This window comes from Molothrus aeneus, chromosome 6 (genome assembly GCF_037042795.1).
Source record: "Molothrus aeneus isolate 106 chromosome 6, BPBGC_Maene_1.0, whole genome shotgun sequence".
Taxonomy (NCBI): domain Eukaryota; kingdom Metazoa; phylum Chordata; class Aves; order Passeriformes; family Icteridae; genus Molothrus; species Molothrus aeneus.
This window is the reverse complement of record NC_089651.1, coordinates 24,158,846-24,174,196: the sequence shown is the minus strand read 5'-3', so window position 1 is coordinate 24,174,196 and position 15,351 is coordinate 24,158,846. Positions and strand designations below refer to the sequence as shown.

Genomic DNA, 15,351 nt, shown 5'->3' with positions numbered 1-15,351 from the left:
AGACTTTGGCTGAGTTCTTACGACTCAACGGCACTGGGAACCACTCAGCCCAAAATGTCCAGGGAGACAGAAGTCTGGAAGATGATGGAAATCTACTATCAAAGACAAGACCACTGCCATACTAAACCAGCACTGCAAAACCGGCAACAGTTCTACCCCAAAATGATTGGGAAATCTCCAATAAAAACAGGTTAGATAAATCCTGTCAAAAATGACTTAGGCATTGTTGATTGTGCCTTAGGATAAGATAAAGAGTCGTGCAGCCTCTTGAAAAACCTTTCAGCATTCCTTTCAGTCATGGTCCTGTGATTACCTAAAGGAAGGAGGAAAACCACATCCCAACCTACCTGTCCATACATCATCTCTTGTTATTCCCCAAGCTTCAAAATTACTCCCCCGCACCGGGGTTAATTACAGAGCAACTCAGACCCAGCCAAAAAAGACTCACCCTCAAGATATGTGTCATCTATAACCGTCTCATTCATGAACTGCCAGACTGCCATACTCCTCCTCCTCTTTCCCCCACCTCCCTTTCCACCTCCGCTTGCCCTCTAAGGCTCCCAAATGCCTGTGTGCTGTATGTGGTGGCAGCTGAGTTTTTTAATATGCACTTATTAAGATCCTAATTGAATCCCACATTGCCTTGTGTGCGTCTTCCTAGCCGGAACATGAACAAGGCACCCTATAATTCAATTAGAAGGACCTGCAGCAAGACGATCATTAGTCTGTCAGGTTGTTTAAAAAAAGATATCTAGGAAGAGGGAAAGAAGTTAAATAAAGGGAGAATTGTTAATACCTGTCCCCAATTCATGCAGACACTTCCACATATACCTGAAGCATGGAATCTGCAATGCTCAAGCACTTGAATGACAGCTTACTACATCAATCCAACAGTCCTTTCTCTTGCTTCAGACAACTTAAATAGAACCTCAAAAGTTGGAATTAATTTTCCTCATCAATCCTTCTCTGTTCAGATTCATGAGAAAACACCACTAATATACATGACTACTGCAAACAAGGAAATCTCATTACCTGCCAAGACCCTGTTGACAGAGGAATGGGTGGCTAAGCCAGGCTGTCCTCGTTCATGGAAAATCCCAGCATAAGGCAAATACTCTGGCAGCAAGAAGCGTCTGCAAAACAAAGAGAGTAAAACATGGAGAAAGCCATCCTGTGTACTACAGCCCTGAAGAGCCACTGCAATTACTTTAAGGAAATATGACTACATTCCAGCAGACTACAGTAGAGGGAAGGCTGGAATCCTCTGCTTAGCCAACCGCTTCCCTGCTTCAAACAAAAAGTAAATTACAGATTAGATCCTCCTCTGATCAACGTGGCTGCAAAGATCAGCACTAAACAAATCCTCTACCTCCCACAATAGTTTCCTCATCTCAAACCAGCACATTGTGCTGAGAATCTCTGATCAGATTCTTTTCTCCTCCTATTCTGCCTTCACACTGTGACCTCAGCCCCTAAGTAAAAAGCACTAAGACCATGCTATCTTTCAAAAATCACAGGACAAGCAGCTCATACTAACACGCCATCCTGGGAGTCCCAGAAAGTACAAACCATGGATAAAGAAGCTCTGTCCAAGAAAAGGACTTCACCTGAAAGAACCAGAGAGTTGTACTGCTGGTACCTCCAGGATTTCCACACATTTTGCTCTTACCCACAGATGCCTTACCTTGGGACAAAGCGCCCCAGCGATGGTGCAGACATGCGGGCATTCCGGGGAGCTCGGTGCCTGGATCGGTCTCCATTGTCCCTTCAGCAAAAGAAAGAAAATTACTGTACATTAAAAATACTATGTAATAAAAGTATTTTCCAAGAAAACAAAAGACCAGTGACATCACCTAGTCAACCTGAGTATGCTACAGAGACTCAACAGCTCTTATGCTTCCAATGTCCCAAATTCACACGAGTAACTGTACCAAATCCTCTGCCAGTTTTATATAGGGATAACCTTAAAGTTCACTTTCTTAATTGTTTGACAATGTCTCAAAAGTATCAACAAAACCATAGAGAGTCAATGAATCAATGTCAGCACCTGAGCAAATGAAAGAGAAACATCAGAATTTTGACCAGGAAAGCAAAAGGCAAGCTCACCCCAGTCCTCAGAAGAACCTTCTGTTCGTCAAAGAGATCTGTTAAAGTTCACATTTTCATTCCCAGGAGTGCAGGCAAAAGAGCAAAATCTGCAGACTATTCTTTTGTGTTCCTTCCCTGAAGGTCCAGTTTAAGTGTCATCAGATCTTAAAACTATCTCACTTTTCATAAGCTCTTCCAGTTAAATCAGAAGTGTTAGGTGGTGTCAGACAAAATTGCATCTCCTGTTTTACAACAACATCTCATTCTGTTTCACAATAACAATTCTGTTTCTGGGCCTTGGGGAACAAGGGGAAAGGGTCTAGCATCTATTGTCCTACAGCAGACACAGGAAGGCACTTCCCCAGCAGTGCAACACTGAACAGGCTTTCGCGGAGAGGCTGCAGAGCTGCTATCCTTGTAAGTCTCAAGATAAGAGCTAGACAAACTCACAGGTGGCCCAGCCTGGTTTTGGTAATGACAGCTGTACAACGAGCAGGAGATCAAACTGGAGGACCTTCAGAATCCCCATCACACACAATTCCTGATATTGCATTCCAAGGCCACAAGGGGTCTTATAATTATACAGCACTAAAACTGCAAGGAAAATAATGAGACTCCATTAGTGACTCTGGAGTTCTGAAAGAGACCTTAACAGTGCTTTCTTCTCTGTTCAGAAATTTACTCTCTGTATGACCTTGCACAAGTAACAAGTCTGCTCTCCATGGATTCCAAATCCCCATCTGTAATTGCAGCCCTGTCTCCTTCCCAAGCAGTTGCAGGGAGAATATTACTTGCAGAGCCTTGAAATCACTAGGAAACTAAATATTCCTTATGCAATGCACTAGCAGCACATTTCTAACCCACTCCAGCAAGCTGCGCATTTTATAATTTTTCTTCGTTTTGCTTTTATGAAGTCAGTGAGCAAGAAACGTGGGCTGAGAAAAAAGTCTATTACGTGGCTGTTTCCCACACACTTGAGGAACCCAGGAACACAAAAGCCGAGGTTCTTCTGCAAAGCTTGTTAGTGTTTCAAGCTATTTCACCAAAAACAAATCTGAATCCAAGCTCAAAGCTTCCATTTCTCCTCCCACTGTAGATGCAGCATTTGCAGTTCACAGCCAAAGCTGCACCTCACCCTCAGGATTTTGTGTAACCAGCAGGGTTCCTGAGATCAGAGATGTAAAAGCTACTGCTGTTCTTTTATCACAGGCCTCCAGCCTATTAAGATGGAGATCAATAACAGAAGGAATCCTGCAAACTTCAGTGCTGCCATATCAGCTTTTGTTGCTAAAGAGAAAAGACCAAAGGAGAAAGAAATGTCGTGTTCCAGATCTTACCACACACAGTAAGAGCTAGCAGAAGACAAGAAATACTTTTTAAAAACCTCCATGTAGCAACTTTTGAAATAACACAGATATGCTACCCTGTGAGAAAAGTAACAAAACCGTTTTCAGGGTTTTTATTTACTTTGGACATTTATTGGAATTGGAAGATACTTTTGAAATGGACAACTATCAGCAAGAGCACCAACAGCAGGACTACACTCTACAGAACTCTCCAGATGAAGAGAATCTCAGCAGCAGGTTTCAAAAGGAATGAAAAATTAGCTCCAGCAAACATAAGGAGATAAAAGGGCAAAATCTACAGACTAAATCAAGAGACCTAGAGGAACTAATTGCTCAAGTTTTTTTAATTGCCACTAGCCACAGGTCTTAGCATTCACAAAAACATTTTCAGACACATCTTCTAACCAAGGCAACTTTCTGATGTGAGAAGTCCATCCTGTACTTCCCTATTTATTTACTGTGCACACAATCTCCTGACAATATGGGAAAATGCCTAGAAGGGAAAAATATAGACTAGGATTTTTTTCAGTTTTCACCATGACAGAGACAGCCTCAACTAATGCAAAAGACAGACATATATTTTTAACATCCCTTTAAAAAAAACAACAAAAAACAACAAAAAACCACAAACCCACATCCCAGTGGCCACCTGTCCTATAACTCAAGACTGAAGGGAGTAAGAAAAGTGGCTATCCTTCAAGAATGCTAGAATTCCTATTTACTGTAAGTAGAAGCGTAAGCTATACTCTCCTGGGATAAGAAAAATATTACTAAACATTACTCTGAATTACTAATTTATAGAGTCATTTATATCTAAACTCCCATGCTCAACAACTACATGAAAGATTGTCTAGTCTAGTGTTGCAAAGCTAGAACTGCTGATATTACCCTGGTGCCAGCTGAAGATTATTTCTGCACCCTCTAAAAAGGAAAATAAAGAACGCCCTACAGATCAGTGAAAATGGGTGGCACTTTGTGTTATTTCTGTACCACATACAGCCTGCTGACAGAGGGAGGAGAGCAGATGTTAGTACACTGCAGTGCCAGCGTGAAGCACTCCAGCAAGAAATGAGAAGTTTCCAAGGCTCCCTAAAGTACTGATGAAGATCTAATGCTCTACTTTCTATTTAGTGTCAACTACCTACAGATTCATTAGCTAATGATTCACACTGGATAGTTTAATTAACATTACCTGCAGAAGAAGTGGAAAGCAAATTCCTCAGCGTGTGTGTGTGTATCTACATAAAAAAAAGCCTCTGCTATAAAGCAACTCAATAACCTTGCTAAAGTAAATGAAATAAACCACAGCAAGGTGACAAGGGAAATGTAATACTCTAATTATTAGCAGACTAATTTGTCTCAGCAGGAAAACTGGAAGAACCAACAAATGGACAAAATAACTTCTAAGGTCTGGCTCAAAATTCAGGTTATTCATCATTTGTTCAGATACCATGGTGGCACAAATCAAAACAGTGATGTGGAGAATAAGAGCTGGTAGGGGAGAAATAATATTAACAGCAACCTACAATGGAGCATGAAAAGAAAGCAATTCCCAAGCATTCAGGAGAAATGTGGACATTTAATAGGGCATAAGAAGGATGCAAGTTTATCCTAAATTGGATAAGACAGTCAAATCCCCTTGGATTTTTCTTCTATTGTCTTGTTTGCTTGTTGAGAGAAAAAATTGACTAATGTAAATTTAATGGACCAGCAATACCAGCTCTGAAAACAGAGAAAGAGATACAAAATTTTGCATCCTAAAGTTTGGAGAAAAAGGCATTCTTTTTCATCTGGTAACTTGGCTACTGCACTAATAACAGTGGATACAGAAGACAGTAAGGACAAAAAAAGCGCCATGTTCTGCTTTTCTGTCTTGGCAAGAATTCACTTTAATATTTAGAGATTGTTGTATCAGGAAGTGAAATTAAACACACAGCATGGGATTTCTAATGCAATCTGTTGGTCTAACTGTTCCCATTGTAGTCAATATTAAAACTCCCACTGACTACACTGCCAATAGAATTAGGTCAACAATGACCATTTTGAAAAGCCATTTAATTATCAAAGCCAGCACCAGTAAGACATGTAAGTTCAGAGGAATCAAATTGTATCACATCAAGCCAATTGTTTCATATTTTCAGCATATTTTATCACGTTTCATGCAATCCAATTTAAAATGCTAAATCAATTTGTATTGCAGAGGTTAGACACTCACATACAATAGAAATGCTAAATAATTGTTTGAGTGGCATCTACTACTTTCCTCTAAGGTTGACACTGGAAGTTGCACCATCTTCATGTAGCAGAAAAAAACAATGTTTGAAGCACTGAGAAAATGTGAACTATCTGTACTGACTTGCTGTATTTTTTTTTTTTTGCTAATTGTAGCAGGTTACTTCAGAGGAGATAGGGCAGAGGGCAGGAGCAGCCCAAAGGTCCCATCAAGAGCTCAGAGGAGGTTACCAGACACAGCAAACTCATTTGGCTTTACTGGCTGGTCAGGTCTCACTGCAAGTCCTCTAAAGTGCGTTCCTGGAAGATGTCACCTTAAACTGGCCATACTAAAGCAGAAGCAGATCCTGACATCTTGCAACTTACTTCACAGGGTTCCCTGCTGATTTGGATGAAAACACATGACATATACCTTTAGAAGAGTGTACTCTTCTGGAGTTACATAGACAATTCCAAGACAAAGTGTGTACTGTGTTTTAGAAAGGGTACAGAAGTAGGAAAAAAGATGAGGAAGAGAACATCACTTTTGCTGGTTCTAAGAACATGTTGATTACTTTCCAGCACCATCCTGATGGGTAAGGTAAAATACAGTGTTGGGAACACTATGACAGAAAGTTAACTACTAACTTCACCACTGAGAGAAGCAGCAAATACCAGATATTAACACTTTAATCTGTCTGATCCTGCAAGATCCTGAGCATCTAACAGAAATCAATTTAGAGAAAAATGGGAGCACTTCCAGTAAATAAGCCTCTCAAAATAGAGAGGTAAACACAAATATAAAACATTGTCATTCAGAAAATGTTAGTGAGCGACAGGCATCCTAGAAGACAAAAGGAAAAACCACACTGCAAGATGGTTGTAATTTGGCAGAGGGGCATAGTAGCTAAAATAGTATCTCCTGGATGAGTTAGACTAGTGTCTTATTCAAAAATAAAGGTTCCATACAGTATGTGCTACTTTACTCAAAATCCTCAAGGCTTGGAGAAGTTACAAACTCAAACCAGGAAAAGGGGATCACCCTACTTCTGGCTCCTTGGACAAATGTATCTCACCTAAAACCAGGATTATGTTAAAGGTGAAACATTAAAGACAACTAACTTATCTAAGAGGAGAGTTATTTCCACAAGTAGATACAAAGAAAGAAGCCAGGAGCATAGGTTCTATCAAAAAGGGTACAAATATTGACATCCACAGATTAAAATGACTACTGTACAGTTTTTTTAAAGTATATCTCAAAGAACACACATAATCTGGTAAAAAAAAAGTTATACATTTATAAACCCATCTCAGAAGCATACAGTCATTACTGAAGAAGTACTTGAGGCAGAACTAAGGGAAACAACAAGAAACAAGAAAAACAAGAAAAAAAAAACATTTGTTACACAAAAATACATTCCTGGCACTAAATGTATGGTTGTGGAATGAGGTCCCAAGTGCAAGACTGGAAGCCAAAACCAAGTGAAGAATAAAAATAGTAGGAAACTACCAAGAGTGATGGTGGCCAGCTGGAGAGACAGGAACTAGAATAGATTTTTAACACAGTAATTGATAAAGAAGTTAGACAAGTCACTCAAGCCTTTCCATCATTCTGCATTCTTCTGAAGGCTGAAATGCCAATCTCTCACTAAGAGCTTTTTGAAAGGCCCACCAGAGAAAATGTATACCTATTTATCAACTAAAACTTCCTATAAAATAGCAGACTGCTGAGTTACTAATGGCTTTGCTGACCGAAGAGAAACAAACCCCCAGCCTTGATTACTTCTCAGAGCACTGTTCAGGGGAAAATGTATTAACAAGATTAAAAATGGCACTTCAGAAGATCAAGTGTTTCAGAAAAGTATCACATATGAGAGGTCAAGAGAAATAGCAGTACTTGCCTGTAAAATGCCAAGGATTAAATGCTTCAGAGAAAGACAGATTTGGAACTAGAATGAAGCACTCACTCTTTTCTAGGCACATGATCCAGTTATTTCTATTTTAATCAGCTCACTGTGTAGTGGGCTCACAAACCGATAATGCTGTTTTAGAATAAGACTGATACACTTCATAGCTACAGTGAATCATTAGAAAGCAGAAACATCAGCAGCCAGACAAAGCTAGAGAGGCATCAACTTTTGTCTCTTTTTAAAAAAATATATTGCACTGTTATGCTTGCAAAGGAAACAGAATTGAAACCATAACTTCACAAGCAACACTAATCTGTTAGACCTATGGGCTTCAAGAATGCAGACCACTACCTGCTTGCATGGCCAGCACAAACCAGTAAGAGCTTGCTTCCTAATTACTCTCATTAACAGCAGACTTCACCTACTAGGTGACCTAGTTTGACTTCTGAGTTGCACAGGCACAAAATAAAAGCAAAAGGAAAACAATGGACAGAGTTTAGATTTGTCAGAAAAACTCAGAATTACCATCTTGACATCAAATTGTTTCTACGGACTCAGGCAACCAACAGTATGGAGTATGATGGGCGCTTTTCTGGCAACTGCCACCTTTCTAAAGGCACACATTCTTTCACCACCCTGATATGAAAACACTTGCCTTGCTGGGATGTGACTTAATGGTAAAGCAACATTATGCTGGAGAGGTTAGCAAAATCCTGCAGTACTGCTGCAAGGAAACAGTTATTGCCTGTTCACTGCATCGATGCAGCATTACTAGACATTATGACCAAGATAAGGGTAATATAGACGACTGTTACAAAAGATAAAAGATTAAAAGAATAGGGAAAGTGAAGCTGCAGGCTACTATGAGTAGATCACAAGACAAGTTAACACTCTAACTAATCCTTGAAAAATTAAGTTCAAAGAGTAGGTTCAGTATCACTCCCATTCATCCAGCACCTGTAACTGTCTTGCCTGAAATTGTGTTTAAGATGATGAATATAGTTAACATAAGTTGCTGTGTGTCGCAGACATCTTTTTGTGAAAATCTTTTCTTAGGATTTTTTCTCTTCTGAGAAGCTGAGGCCTCAGAAACAGAATGTAAACAATGGTTATCTGCTGCTGTGGAATGCAACAACAGGTGGATCCGTGATTGGTCTCCTGTGGATGTTTGGATTTACTGACCAGTCACGGCAGAGCTGGCTCTTGCCCTCTGTCTGAGACACAGATCTTTGTTATTCATTCTTTTCTATTCTATTCTTAGCTAGCTTCTGAGAGGAAACCTTTCATTCTACTTTTCTTTTTTAGTATAGTCATAATGTAATATATATATGTAATAAAATAATAAATCAAGCCTTCTGAACATGGAGTCAACATTCTCGTCTCTCCCCTCATTCAAGAACCCCTGTGACCACTGTCACAGCTGTGTATCTGAAAGAAACGACCCAGTGGTAACTGCTTCAGAAACCTCTAGCAGAGAAGAAAAAAACCCAGAAAGTGACCACCAAGTTACACATATTTGCATCTGCTTTGAAAGCCAGTTTTGTAAAGGCTCATCTTCATCAAAAACAATGATGCAGTGCCATGTGAGGCAAGAAACAAGGGCAGATGAAAAAACCACAAAAACAGATAAAGGAGCTCTGGGAAGAAAGAAACAAATAGCGATCCTGCTTTACGTGAACTCAAATAGCAAATTGCTAGCAAGAACATTATTTGTAGATGCTCAAGAAGGACAGATAACAAACTGTCTCATCTACGATTTCCAGGAAAAAAGGCTACATTTTCTGCAGTATAATGACCTGTCATGGACCCTAAAAATCCATTTCCATCAGCACTTGAATGACATGAAGAGCCTATTAAGATTCTCACATCTCCTATATGTCTCTTTTTAACTTCAGATGTAAACATCAGGATGGCAAGGAGAAAAATTAAAAAACCCACCCTAATTGCTTTTAGAAATCTTGTAGTTTGGATATGATACCACTATTTCCAGAACAAAAGCATACCACTGATCAAGTCATCTCTCTTATCTACCTTCATTATGTCCTATGAGAGCTTAACACTTGGCATACCATCAACCTACAGACCCCCAATAAAGTAAACCTCTTTCTTTACCTCTGGGATTCCTCATGCTTCTCTCTCCATAACGACAGAGCTTGTCTCAGCATTCTGGAGCTGTAGATCAAAAGCTCTATACTTATTTAAAGTGTCACAAAAAGCTTTAATCATTCCAATCTCTCCTCTCTCTTGACAAGAAAACTTGGCTACTATTTGAAGAAGTTTCTTCTACAGAAAATGAAAGTTGCCAGATAGGAAAAAAACCACTCTGAAATAAACGAGTGCACGGTGGACAGCTGTAAAGGAGGGCAGTAAAGACGGAGACTTTACAAAAAGAGTCCAAGTTCTACCCATGTGCTCACAGTAGATGGTGTGCTAAGGGAAGTCAGAAGGTGCACAGTGAATTGATTGCACTGCTGCAGGTTAGTGCTCCCATTGCACTGTGTCTCTAGCAAACAGTGATACACAATCAGACTAAAAAGGCAGAGACTGGATTTAAACACACGCATGGACTTCTGTCACAAGGGTAAGGAAGAAGTAATTTCAGTAACTGGCAATCTCCAACCTCTCCCTTCACTCAAACTTTCCAAAATCTTTCTGTGTCAGCCATCAAGCATCACCACATGCTTATTCTCACCATGACACACAAATCCCTGCTCTAAACCCACTTCTACCATTCCACTTGAGGATCAATACAGAGAACAGAATCCAAAACCAAACCTTCTACCCAAATACACACTACTGAGTAACCACATTGCCACAGCCATTGTCTTCCCTTTTCTCTCACAGTGCTTTATGTTAGTTCAGACATGATTGCATCCAGACAGTTTCTAATTAGTATTGTCAAGTATTAGTGCCCCAGTTAAGGTTCCTAAAGAAGCTAACAACAAAATATACTTTAAACGAAGACTTTCCAAAAGAAGAGTGATTGCCTGGATATCTCACACAAAAATATCTAATCAGACATGCACTTTTCTTAATACAGAAAGTTAAACCAGAATGCCAGCCGGAAGTGGAGCACTAACTATGACAAAAACTGGACTCCCAAACCAAACATTTCACCTATAAAAGAGGTCAAAAAGAATCTACCACACTATTCTCCCAAATGAATGAAAATTGTATATAAGACTTGCAGCGTCAATACAGTGGCAGTTGGCTGGCAGGTTGTCTCTTCAAGACAAGAGGCTGTTGGAAGAACTTAGATTTGGCATTTCTTGCCCAGACAGTGTCAATAAATCAACCAAAAATGGCAGGAGGCAAGTAGGATGGATACTCATGTATCTCACGCACTCATGAGGAGACCCTTGCAAGATGCCCATCCAAGAACCTCCAACTCTTGGTCCAGAGCTTACCTTAAACAAAAGGATTTTACAGTGACAAAAATAAAGCCAAATAACATCACTCTGAATCTTGTAAGCTTTCCCTAAGTGATTAATCATCTTTACAAAGCAAGAGCCTCTTCCAACAAAACCAGAAGGTCCATTAGGGTCTCAGTAAAACAGTGCCAACAGTTCTCATATTTTCTGTCTGGATGCTCTTGGTGTCTCAAAATAAATTAAAGAGATGAAGCACTAAAACAAGACTTCAGGCCTGTGAGGTAAAGCCCATCTTGTTATAGAGACACAAAAAAGACATTCCTAGCCTGTGACAATGGCACAACTGAGTGCATCCATGCCAGCAAAAACCCTCCTACAGGGAAGGAGAAAGGATAAAACAGAACAGGGAAAAGCTGGAGACATGATAATAGTGTTATCTCCAAGCTCCTTCTTCTCTATATGCTATCAGGCAGCCCACACTCAAAAGTAGACAGAGGAGTCAGCCAGTCACACCTGTAGCCTTAGCTTGAAAGCCTTTTTTGAACTGTAGTGAAGGGTTTGACTCAGGCTTTAAGAGCAGGTACACTATCCTATATATCTGCTTTTCAGTATGACAGATGAAACAAACCTGTACTTCTCTATTTGTTCCCATAGTTACTTCAGACAAAAAGGGACATAGATGGCCAAAATTCACCTCCAGAAACACCTTCACATTCTTATTATGGTGACAAATTCAGAATTACAAATGAAATAACAGAGATTGCACTAAGGAGTCCTAGAAGCATAACCCACAGGCTTCAACATCAGACAGCTGTTCTAGACTAAAGGAAATCTATAGAAGAGACCAGATCAAAATTCTTGAAAAAGTCAAAATTGTTTAGCTTTAAAAATCTCAATTTACTATGTGATGCAAACATGAGATACTCAAATAAGAACTTGAAATTAGAAAGTTCAACATGTATAATTTGTCTATAAAGAATCTATTTTTACCAGTTATGCCGGAAGACTAAAATGATGTCACTCTTCATTCAGAGATTCTTATTCCACAACTCAGGAAGTCTTTTCATTTTAGCTTAAGATTCTACTAAAGCTAACCTAAAAACCCACTCATATCAATCTATCTGGCAATAACCTAATATTACAATCTGTATATATATTACAAACTGTATAAAATGCTTTTATGTAGACATGACTAAGTTTACAGTTGACAGTTGCATTCAATAAGCAGTAAGATGACAACAGTGACAGGTTAAACACAGGGAGCACATATAGAGAAAGAACATCTTCTTAGACTGCAAAACACAGGTATAGTGTGTCTCCCTCCTCCTCTACTGTCCATAAAAGCTGGTGTAAAAGAAGGATATTACTAACACCTATAAAAAAGACTACTTTAGATTCTTATACCAACACTACTTCTATTGTCATCACATACTAAATGCATTTATGAATGAATTCACCCTTGACTAAGACGCAGGAGAGGCTTTAACTTAAATTTAGAGGCCATAAGCACACAAACAGTACATAGGCCCAGTTCTTCCCTTACTAGGCCATTAGGTAAAGAAAACTGAAAAAAAGACAAAATTAATTTTTGAGGAGAAAAAAATCTCTGAATCCCAAAAAATATGAAAGCAGAGGAAGGCTTGTCTCGCAAACATCCTGCACAAGCACGGGATTCACGCCTTGCCCAGTGCTCTATGTACAGTAAAAGGTACTGGTGTTTAATGTCCCTTACATCCTTCTCCTTATCTCTGGGAAACAAAAAGAGATTATTTATCAATTATATTAGCCAGATTAGAAAGATAAAGTACCAAGGCAATTTTCTGGCTTTTATGGAAAAGAAAGTTCCCTGTATTTCAGGAGAAAAGCATGAGCTGCAGACAGCCAGACACAGCGGCAACACCACCCTTCCCCATATCAAATCTGGAGACACAGGGAAGTCAAAGCATCTGAACCACAGCAAGAAAAATCATCCATGAAGTAATACATGACTGCACAGGTGAACAAGCAAGGAAGGAGGGATACAGGAGCCAAAGGAGAAGCAAGAACTCTGTAAGACATTTAATTGGGAAGTCTCAGCAGAAGAAATCAAATGAGTCACGAGAAGTTCCAGCTCTAAGGACCCCTGCATAGCAGCCCTCTCTAATCAGCCAAGAGAAATAATGAAGCAGAGGAGTAAAAAGGCAGCAGGTCTTGAATGCACAGACCAGAATTTGATATGAAATATTCAACCAACAAATTCAGGCACTGCACTTTAAGGAATAAACACTTTTTGCTCAGTATGAAATGAAAGACAACCTCAGTATGGCTGATTGAATTGCTTCCCTGACTGGGTGCTCTTACTGTGTGAACATTATCTGCAGGGGAACACACTTCTCTACAGGCATTTGCCTGGCTCTGTGAACAAAGAACATACCATCTTTTACTTCTCCAGCAGAACAAGCTGCCCCAGACAAATAAAATGGAATAATGGAAATAGTAAGGTCTACGCTTGCAACACACCCACTTCATAAAAACAGGTCCAGTAGCCACCATATTTCTGCTCTTCCAGACCACAAGGATGCTTGAGAAAATGCAGAAGAGTCACTGCCTAATAGCTTATCTGCCCTCATTTACATTTTACACAAACAAAGCCACAATGAGAGGGAAAGACATTCTTTGACCCTGTACTTCAGAATATTCAATTGCTGGAGCATGAAATGACAGCTTCACAGAACAACTTTCTAAGAAAAAAAATAGTCTACCACCACTTGAAAGTCTGAAAGGGATTAATACCTTGCTTTTGGGAATAGCTAGTGCGACTAGTGTCCTTCAGAAAGGGACTTTATACTGAAACAAAGGACATGGAGCTTTAATAACATGTCATCTCAAGTATGTGCCACTGCAGCAAGTGAATGCACAAATTAAAATAGTAGGGAAGTTGACAACATCCTTTGCTAGCAGTTGCAACATAAGAACCCAGATTTTTTGAGGAGTTCACAGCTCTCATCAAACACACCACCCTACTATACTACAGTATAACCATAGACTACTTCTACAACCATGCTCAGAATTATCCTATGTTTTAAGTACAGCATACACAAATGGGAGGAAATTCAGTGAAATACTTAAGGCTACTCAGGAATAATCCCATATTTAAAAAGAAATTACTGAAGACGGGCTAGAAAAGTTATAGTCTCTTTGCTGCTAGAATGGATTTTAATCTAAATTCCTGTGCTTTTGGTTTACATGCCATCTAAGGAATACATTACTATACTCTTCCATTTATTAAAAATTTGCAATAAATTTTTTGCTGGGATTACACTGCATATCACCGGAAGTACAAAAGGAGATGCTGGAGAACAAATTTTAAAAGTTCGTCAGCAGAACCACTCAGAAGGAAATACAGTGGCTAACAGTAATATTCTTCTAAGGTCTGAATGCAGATCCATTCCTCACTTTAACACAAGAGGTCTTTTTATCTCCTTACAGAAAATGAAGCCTTAACACAGAATCACAATCACCAAATTTTAAAAAATCCCAAACCAAGCCAAAAAACCCCAATCCCAGGAATGTCATCTAATTTGACAAAGGTACAGAGATAGAGCAAGAAAAGGCTACAGGACATGTCTATCTGTCTCCTATAGCCTTAGGCCAAAGAACTAAGTCTTGCAAAGCCTCTTAGTGACTCTTGTTCTGTCTCAATATTTGACAACTCAAGTAAAACTCTTGGCTCCCCATCTGTTCTATTGGAGAAAAAGAATCTCATTTTCTTTATTTAACCAGTCTTCTAAATGTGGTTGAGATACCTAATGTGCTGAAGGTAGCCCTACAACATCCTTAATTTTCATAATAAAAATGACCAGACCTATTTCTAGCAATCAATGTTCTAATTATTGATTGAATTACTTAACGTGTTCCTACAAGAAGCCTAAGGTGTCTTTGACTGATAAACAATATGGTTTATTCCCAAGTAGGAAACCAGAAAGCAGACCTGTGATGACAACAGTGGCAAGCAAGAGGGCTAGGCAGCACACACACTTACTCAAAATCTTCAAATTCCAGATCATTTCCCTCCACAGATGGGCTTGAGTTCTCTGAAGTGGAAGCAGAGGAGGAGGAAGAGCGGAGACGGTTTTGCTGATATCGCATAGAGCGTTGTCGAATACTGTCCCTCCGGGAAAGATACTGGATCATCCTCTGGGCATAATATGCAGCAGGAGACAACCTGAGCAAGAAAAGATACACAAATACTCATTACGTAAGTATAGAATGACAGCAAGCCCTATTTTTCCTTTTGAACTCCAAGTGCCAGGCCAGTAACAGCCTATCACAAGGTTGACTGTTTGTATTTTATCTGTAAAATAGATTAAATACAGAAAGCAAGGAAAAGTAATTTTCCCTTTATATGCTACAATCCCACATGATCCCTTTTGCAAACAGAAGAAC

At 39.4% G+C, this 15,351-nt stretch overlaps 1 protein-coding gene across 2 annotated transcripts in view; it reads right to left on the bottom strand.

Moving 5' to 3' along the window:
- Nucleotides 1-15,351, bottom strand: part of AMBRA1 (autophagy and beclin 1 regulator 1) — a 127,496-nt gene that overhangs the window by 75,276 nt on the left and 36,869 nt on the right. For both annotated transcript variants that reach the window (XM_066552258.1, XM_066552259.1), the window contains 3 exons: nucleotides 14,948-15,130; nucleotides 1,685-1,765; nucleotides 1,033-1,133 (listed from right to left, as the gene is read on the bottom strand). In XM_066552258.1, coding sequence (XP_066408355.1) covers nucleotides 1,033-1,133; nucleotides 1,685-1,765; nucleotides 14,948-15,130 — 365 coding nt within the window. The remainder of the gene's footprint in view (nucleotides 1-1,032; nucleotides 1,134-1,684; nucleotides 1,766-14,947; nucleotides 15,131-15,351) is intronic.